This window comes from Tupaia chinensis, unplaced genomic scaffold (genome assembly GCF_000334495.1).
Source record: "Tupaia chinensis unplaced genomic scaffold, TupChi_1.0 Scaffold000377_5, whole genome shotgun sequence".
NCBI lineage: Eukaryota > Metazoa > Chordata > Mammalia > Scandentia > Tupaiidae > Tupaia > Tupaia belangeri.
Window position 1 is genome coordinate 632825 of NW_006159879.1, and position 8579 is coordinate 641403.

Sequence of the window (8579 nt, forward strand, 5' to 3'; positions counted from 1 at the left end):
GGACACAGTGGCTCCCTGGGTCAGAGCCTCCTTGTGTCGGAAACAAGGTCCGACAAGATGATGGGCAGGTCTCCCCATTCTGGCACGCTAGCCTTCCTCGCATTGCATTTAAACCACTGAGCTGTGCAGACAAGGGACAGACTCCAACTGACGGACACCCCAGAGATCATCTCCTGAGTTGGCTGATCCCACCCCCAGGCTCATGCGGAGAGGGGTCAGCAGGCGCCCAGGTACACTCTCCACGCTAGGGGGCCCTGGAACCCGACAAATGCCAGTGTTGCTTTCCAGACGGAAGCATGCAGTCCCTCTGGAAGTTACTATCTGAAGTGGGCAGGTCATCATCGGCTTCCTTCCACAGCCCACACTCTGTGGAGCAGCTCAGGGCTTCCACAGGCTGCTGCTTCTGAGCAACGCTGGATCGACTCCCCTGCTGGCGCTCTGGGTGGGGACTGCAGGACGCGGAGGGCCAGCCCCCGTGAGATGCGGAGGACGCATGCCAGCCCGTGCGCCGGTGCAGCACAGTTACCATCCACCCTTTAGTCCATGAAGGTGGTGCCCACAGAGGGGACTGAAGAGCAGCAGCTGGACCACTGACTGCAGCTCGGAGAAGTGCATGCCCTCGGGACACCTCGCTTCTGTAATACTCCAGAAAGGAAGCTCATTTAAAAAAAAAAAAAAAAAGTAAAAAATGTGTGAAATTCTAAATACTAACAGGATATCTTGCTTAGAATCTTGTGATTTTTGTTGCTTATAAAAAAGGTGGGTCTCTTTTAACAAGTTAAGTGGATGATTTTGCCAAGAGTCAGATAACATGAATGGAACAAGGGCACGTTCCAGCCCCTAGACCTCATAAATGTCTATCGAGGACAGAAATGATGAGAACTGGGGGCAAGTCGTTAACATTATAATTAGTTCCAACATTCATAACTTCAGATAACTCTTCCTGACACCTGTCTTCCCAAATCCCCCCAAAACAAAAAGAAAGTTAGACATCTTCATAAGTAATTGCATGACTATCCCCCCGAGACGGCTCCCCAGCATGGTCTTAGGCTGTTTTACTAACTGCTACCACTCGGTCACGGAAATCCCTGAGAAGAATGACAAGCTTGTGCAGCGACTCTGGCTTCGAGAGTGGCATGCCTTAGACCCAGCCAAGAGCCAGGACAAGCCAATCAGCCGCCAGCTACAACTGAGCTCTGAGCAGACCCATTCGTGGATTATGACCAGCTAAAACCCTCTGCCCAGACTTCACCCTCCTCCCCGCAGATCCAGCCAGGAGCCAGGACAAGCCAGTCAGCAGCCAGCTATCTACGACTTCTAAGGGGCCCCATTTGTGCGGTGCCATTTTTTTTTCTTTGTTTTTTTTAATTGTTTTTTTCTCTTTTTTGTTGTTTCTATTCCTTTTCCTTTTCCTCTTCTGTCTCACTTTCTGCTCAGCCTCCACACGCTAGGTTTCTAGACAGGCCTAGGTGCTCAGTAGCCAAACATCTGAATGCTTTTAGGGTCAGATTGATCCTCAATTTCCATCGAATCAGCTGTGCAAAGGGAGAAAAACGGTACTGTTTAGAAATCGCAGGTCACCTCCTCCTGCATGCCTCTGAATACTCAGATCTAATTCCAAAAACTAGGGGAAAAATGTGTAATCTATCAGATGGCCAGAAACCAACACAGAGGCACAAGAAATAGGAGAAAACAGGAAAACATCTCTCCTCTAAGGGAAAAGAGTAACTCCTCATCCTCCACAGACGATGCAAGGGAACTCGTGAACATATCTGATAAAGAATTTAAAATACGCATAGTGACAAAGCTAACAGAGATGCAAGAGAAGAGAGACAGCGAACTCCAGAAGATGCAGGAGAAGAGACACCGAGTTCCAGGAGGTGAGGAAGTTCTTGCACGATCTGAAAGAGGAGGTACATATCATAAAAAAGAATCAGATGGAATTGTTAGAGATGAAGGCTGTAATTCAGGAAATCAAAACCTCCCTTAAAAATATCAAAAGCAGATTAGATCATGCAGAAGATAGAATCTCAGATGTAGAAGATAGAACCTCTGACCTAGAAAAATTCACCAAAAAGGCTGAGAAAATAAACCCCCCAAAAATGAGAATAACATACGAGTAATACTAGATACCACTAGATGCCCAAACATCCAGATTATTGGTATCCCCAAAGGTGAAGAAACTAGTAAAAGCATTGATAATCTATTCCATGAAATCCTGGAAAAAACTTTCCAAACCTAGAGAGGCATTCAAATATCCAGACCCAAGAAATACAAAGAACCCCACATAGAATCAACCCAAGAAGACCTTCCCAAGGCACACCATAGCCAGATTGACCAAAACCACAGACAGAGACAGGATACTAAAACTGGCAAGAGAGAAACATCAGGTTACTTTCAAAAAATATTTTATAAGGCTAACGTCGGACCTGTCATCGGAAACGATGTGAGCAAAGGAAGAATGGGGAAATATATTCAAAGTGTTGAGTGAAAAGCAATTTCAACCAAAAATAGTATAAACAGAAAGATTATCCTTCATATGGGAAAAAAAAGACAAAAATATTTTCATATAAACAAAACCTGAAAGAATTTACCAACATAAGGCCAGCTCTCCAAGAAGTGCTGAAGGGAGTGAGTGCTGTACCAGCAAAACTAAAGTCGGACACACAGAAATAGAGTACAAAAAACAGCCAAGAGAATGGCCGGCCTGATGGGAGGGACAAGATTGGAGTTGAATGCTAACGACCAGAGTTTAAATGGAAAGATCAGACCACAGTAACACTGCACTTTCAATAGAAGAGAGATTAATTACATGAGTCTCAATTAGTGAAATAGAAGGGTTTTTTTGACTTTAGACTAAAACATTACTGACTTTCTTTGATGCTTTGATTTCCATGTTTAAGGATTTCTGTCTTCTCTTGAACTGCTGATAGGTTCATCTATCTAATATTTGAACTGAATCCCAACCTTTCTCCTGGTTTTACGTTTTAAACAAATTTCTCTTAACAATTTTTGATTCTGATCTATTAAAGCTAAAATTGTCTTTCTTGAAATAAAAAATGCATTAAAAATAACTTAATACCTATTTAATGACTGCAGTAAGCTATGTAGCCTCAGAGAGGTGCTACTTTATAGTACATTCACTTTACTCACTGAGGGTTACGCCTAAAGTTAGACGTGCCTTCATAGATATGTATATATCAGCTGTGCTTGCTATAGAAAGTTTTCAAATTAATGAAGAAGATCTTTAGTGAATCAATAAAATGTAAAAAAAAAAAATAAAAAAGGCATGGAAAACAGCTATACATACCAGAGACAGTGTGGGAGAAGGGGGTAAATTGGCAGAGGGTGAGAGGTTGGGAATCGGGGGGAGCAAAATACATTAAAAAAAAAAAACAAGAAATAAAAAAATTATTTGTTGATGATAACATGTTTGATAATACCCTTGATTGAGCCAATATACAAAGTATTCTGGATGGAAAATCTCACTTTGTACGCTGTACAAATGAGATGTACAGTGGGCGAGAGTATGTAAACAGAGAAAAAAGGCAGCATGCTTTCACAGGCGTCCCCTACTAAATGCTGTTCCTGTAAAACGCCAAGTATGCAACACTGACATTTGCATTGCTGTCAAATTCCCCAGTGCACACCGACCTGAGGAGACCGCATTGAACACTTACTTCCTTCAACTTCCTCATCTTCGCAGGTTTTCTGGGGACTATGTGAATATAACTGCAAAAGAGAAAGAAGAAACCGTGACTCGAAGGTACCTACGCAGATAAGAAGTTCGAGCCTCTTCAGGGATTGTCCTTGTGAGCATTAACACAGTCCCACAGCAGTGGAACCAGGCCTGGCCTCCCCACGCTGGGACCCACACAGGCTCAGAAGCGGAGCTCACGGGCAGGACTCGCTCTGGGCAGCAGCAGTGTAGCCCAGTGGAACCCGCCATAACACAGGGGAAGCATAAAATGCGGTTTTATTAAACCTTACAAGCAACCTTGGGAGTCACCTAATTCAATAGCCTTTTTTAACCAGGGCACGGACGGTCAGAGCTGTGAGCTCACGGGTTCCACCTGAGAGCAGAAGCCCAGACCCCTCCAGCATTCCTCCTGCCTCCCGGGCTGCACCATGGCTTCCACCATGCCAAAACTGCACGCTGAAGACAGCAGGACAAAGTTTTCCGAGTCCCACTAACACAACATATGACCCTGGGGACTTTGGGAGAGCCGTCCATATTTCTCAAAAATAAAATGTTTTCAAGGACAATAAATAATACCTTAAAGTTTAGATCTGATAAAGGTTCTTCCTGGTTTTTAAAGAAAATACAAATATGTGGGACCAGTAGAAGGGCATGATGGTTGAGGCGCTGGACTCCCATAAGGCCCACCGCAGTTCAATGATGAGATGACCAACTATGATCAAATTGAAACAAAAAGTAAAAATAAATACAGAAGGGCCAGCAAGTGGCATGGTGACTAAGGCGCTGGACTCCCATCTGGCCGAAATGGTAGGAGTCCTGGGCCCAGTGGCTTGAAAATAACTCTGGGCGTGTGTGTGCGCGTGTGTGCGCGCGTGTGTGTGTGTGTGTGTGTGTGTGTGCGCCCAAAATCCCAAGAGAAGACTGGAGAAGAAAGGACTACAGCATAGCCATCCCCCCAGGGCATGAATTCTCACTCTTTCTCTCTGTCTCTCTCCAGCGAGTACAAAAATACATACATACATGCATACTTAAATGCATACAGAAAAATGAAGGCATAAAGAGATCCTAGCGGGCCGGCCAGTGGCATGGTGTGCAGTTCCAATCCCAGTCCAATGGCTTGTGAAAGCACCCCAGGGATGTGTTCGTAGGTGCCCAAAATCCTGAGAGGAGAATGGAGAAGGGATTGCAGTGTGGCCAACCTCCCTGGGAGTACCCGCACTTTCTCTCTCTCTCTCTCTCTCTCTCTCTCTCTCTCTCTCTCTCTTTCTGGGACATGCACTTTATACCAAAAAAAAAAAAAAATTCCTAGCAAGGGCCAGCTCCTTAGCACAGTGGTTAGGGAAGCTGGATCACATAGCCACTGCTGTTCGAATCCTGACCCCAGCAGCTGCATGTCCCACTCCCCCGCACCCAGGATGGAGAGAAGAAAAGGGACGGCAGTATTTGAAGTGGAGACTAGGCAGTGTCATCGCTCCTCCCTGCTACTGCTGAGAATGAAAGAGAGAGCCGCACGCTGGAACCAAGGCTGACGTTTCTCAACACGGCTTCCACACACTCACACGGTCTATGGGGTAGACACTGGCCAGCCCCACTGCCCTGAGGAGGAAACCAAGTTATTTCATTTGCTAAATATTACCCAGGCAGAAAAGCCAGGCTCAGCCCCCAGGGCTTGTCTCCAAACCCGCACCCCTCTTGCCGCATCCCAGCTGTCTCTCCGCTCACCTCCCTCCTTCTCCACCCTCCAGTCAGGACAGAGTGGCCACAGGAGACTACAGAGTTGCAGCGCCCAGAGCCGGACGTGAGACTCGGGCTCTGCATTTCCAGCTCAACGGCAGCCCCTTCAGGTGGACAGGGCCACGTTCCTACTGTAACTCAAATTCCTTTCTTTTCTTTCTTTCTTTCTTTTTTCTAATTGTGCTATAGGCCACAGAGGGAGACCGAGCACCCCCAGGGAGGATGGCTACAACACAATCCCTCCTCCGTTCTTCTCTCCGGATTTGGACATGCGCACACACGTGCCCAGCATCTTCCAAGCCACAGGGTCTGGGACTCAGAGCCCACAGTAGGCCGTGAAGGGCCCACCTTAACCACCACACTACTGACCAACTCCCACAATGCAAATCCTTCGGAGTCCTTCACACACACACACACACACACAGTGCCCTGGTGTAAATTCATTGTAAAATTGGCTTTCTTCACAAGAGAAATAATAAAGTCTAAGCTTTCTGGGATTTTTTTTCTAAATTATTAACCTGGGTCAGCAGGTGGCATGGAGGTTAAGGCACTGGACACTCCCACATGGCCGACCACAGTTCAAGTCTCGGACCTGGTGGCTTGCTTTCTTACTTTCCTTTTCTCTGTGTGTTTGTCTTTCTCTGGTCAAATGAAAATGACCGAATGAATAAATCAAATTAAATAAACAATTTTTTTTTAAATTATTAACCTATAACCTTTTGGTAATAGAGAAAAGGATCCTGGGGATCATGCTCTCCATCTCGTATTAACGGATACAGAAAATGCAGCAACCCTGCGAGTCATGACCGGATATTGTCTCGACTGGGTAGTGTTTGTCTTTGCAGGGGGCTGCCTCGCCTTCATCATGACACGAGCTGAGGGACCGTTAGCACGTCAGGCTGCACCGCGAAGTTCATTTGCAGGTGGCACAATTAGGATGGTATTTTCAGGTGAAATTAATTCTAACTGTTCAGTGGCTCCGCAATCACAGAGTATAATTCCCAGCGAGTGCCAGCTTACTGACACCAGTGGAAATCCAGCCGGCACAGTCCTTAAAACTTTGTTCAACAAAGTCTAGATTCCGATTTCATACTTCATTGACCTGAAAAAGTAGTAAAAAAAAATGGAACCCAAATCCTCTCCATGTGGAACTTCACATGCAAATATTCCCCATCTGTTTCGGGCCCATGGATGATGAACGTGACCAAGCTGTTGGTTACACAGAACCCTGCCTGCCCTCCCTGATCCATGGCTCATGTTCCCTCCTGCTGCAAATAATCCCAGCGGTGAGAACACCATGAAGGGGACCGCAGGGGCATAGCAGTTAAGGCGCTGGACTACCATGTGGGTGACTGCGGCTGCAGTCTCAGACTGGAGGCTTGAACTCACACTGGGTGCGTGTGCATGCTGCCCAAAATCCCAGCAGAATGGAGGAGGGACTGCAACATGGCCATCTCCCCGCGGGGTGATTTCTGGCTTTCTGTCTCTCTATCTCTCTGGCGAGCACACATGTCCTATAGCAAAAATCGCTCTCAAACAAACAAAATCACGAAGGGAAACACTGCACAGCTTTTCTATTTTTGCCACATATTCAAACACTTTCAATAAACGATGAGACTCTTTCTTCACAATTAAAGGCATAATGGTCTATTAGAAAATGCTAGGCCCACAGAAAACAGGTGAGAATAAGATCTTCGGGGCATGTTTCAGGCCTGATGGTAAGTGCTTTACAAGTCCCCCTCCTGTGGCCTGGTGGCTAAGGGAGCCGGACTCCAAGGCAGACCACGCGGTGAACCGGGACTCTCAGCCTGGCAGCGTGAAGAACACCCCAGGCACGTGTATGTGCATGCCCAGCATCCTGACGGGCGGAGCAATGGAAGGGAAGAGCTGCAGCCCGAAAACGCCCTAGCGGGGGCTTTCTCCCCCTCTCTCCCCTCCTCTGTCTCTCTCTCTGACAAGCACACACTCCCTCGGACAACTTTTTTTAATGAGTTTCCTTCCTCATTCTCTGTGTTTGTTTTAGAGAGATTTATTTCTATAGGGCATGTGCACTCACCAGAGGGAGAGAGAAACAATGAAAAATCACCTCCTGGGGGGATGGCCACACCACAGTCCCTCCTCCTCCATTCTCTGGGGATCTCGGGCACACGTGCCCAGCATGAGTTTCAAGGCACCAGGTCCAAGACTCGAAGCAGTTGACTACATGGGAACAACCATTACACCATCTGCTGATCCCCCTTATTTGTTAATACACAAAACATATGCCAATTTTACAAGGAAATTTTGAGTGGAAAAAATAAATACTTTTCATTATGTATGTAGTGAAAAGGGTTTTTAAATCCATTTTTGCAGGGATATTCTTTTGCGATGTGAGACAGCGTTGAATACTGGGTTCCCGAAATGCACACCATCCCACTGGCCCTCCAGAAACAGCCGGCAGCATCCGAGCCTGGGAGGAGTGTCCTGACCAAGACGTACCATGCATGGCGAGAGGCTGGCGGTCAGTCTCAACCCAAAATGTCACGACTACTGCAGACGCTACCTCTCCGTAACCCGATGCCTGTGACTTATGTGGTTTTTTTTTTTTTTCCGAAAACAATAGGATGGAAATTTGCATCTTTGAAAATGGCATTAAGAATATGAAATCACAAATCAGCTCTCACTAAATCACACTGTAAAAACACAGAGAAGCCATCCCGCTACTGCTTCAGTTCCGACCTTCCGTGGAGGGGAGCACTTCCGGCGTTTACAAGCCAGGGGTCATCTCGGTACAGCCTTTCATCTCAGCCCTCCATGAACCGCCCCACAGAAAATTATGGAGGAGCAAATTCAGTCAAAACTACATAAACTTACAAGGAAATAAAGGACCGCGAGGAAAAAGCAGCTGAAGCAACAGAAAGAGCCGCTTCGGCTCGGGCCTCACAGTGTCCAGTGCGACAAGGGACACGGCGCGCACACGCAGGGAACCCTCGGCCCGCCTCCCCCCACCCCAGCTCTGCTGACTGCTGGAGGCGGGGGTGACAACTGGCACTCAGCAGGCTCCTCCGGCTGGGAAGGACAGACGCATGTCCCAGGGTGCAGAGACGTCCCCAGGGTGCTGCTGGGCCGGCCGGGGGCGCGCTGGCCGGGGGCGCGCTGGCCGGGG

The 8579-nt window shown here is 47.2% G+C and overlaps 1 protein-coding gene across 1 annotated transcript in view; it reads right to left on the reverse strand.

The window, feature by feature from the left end:
• Window positions 1–3726, reverse strand: part of DCDC2C (doublecortin domain containing 2C) — an 81432-nt gene extending 77706 nt beyond the window's left edge. The window contains exon 1 of the mRNA XM_014589769.1: window positions 3681–3726. Coding sequence (XP_014445255.1) covers window positions 3681–3698 — 18 coding nt within the window. The 5' untranslated portion in view covers window positions 3699–3726. The remainder of the gene's footprint in view (window positions 1–3680) is intronic.
• Between the last annotated feature and the right edge of the window lie 4853 nt (window positions 3727–8579).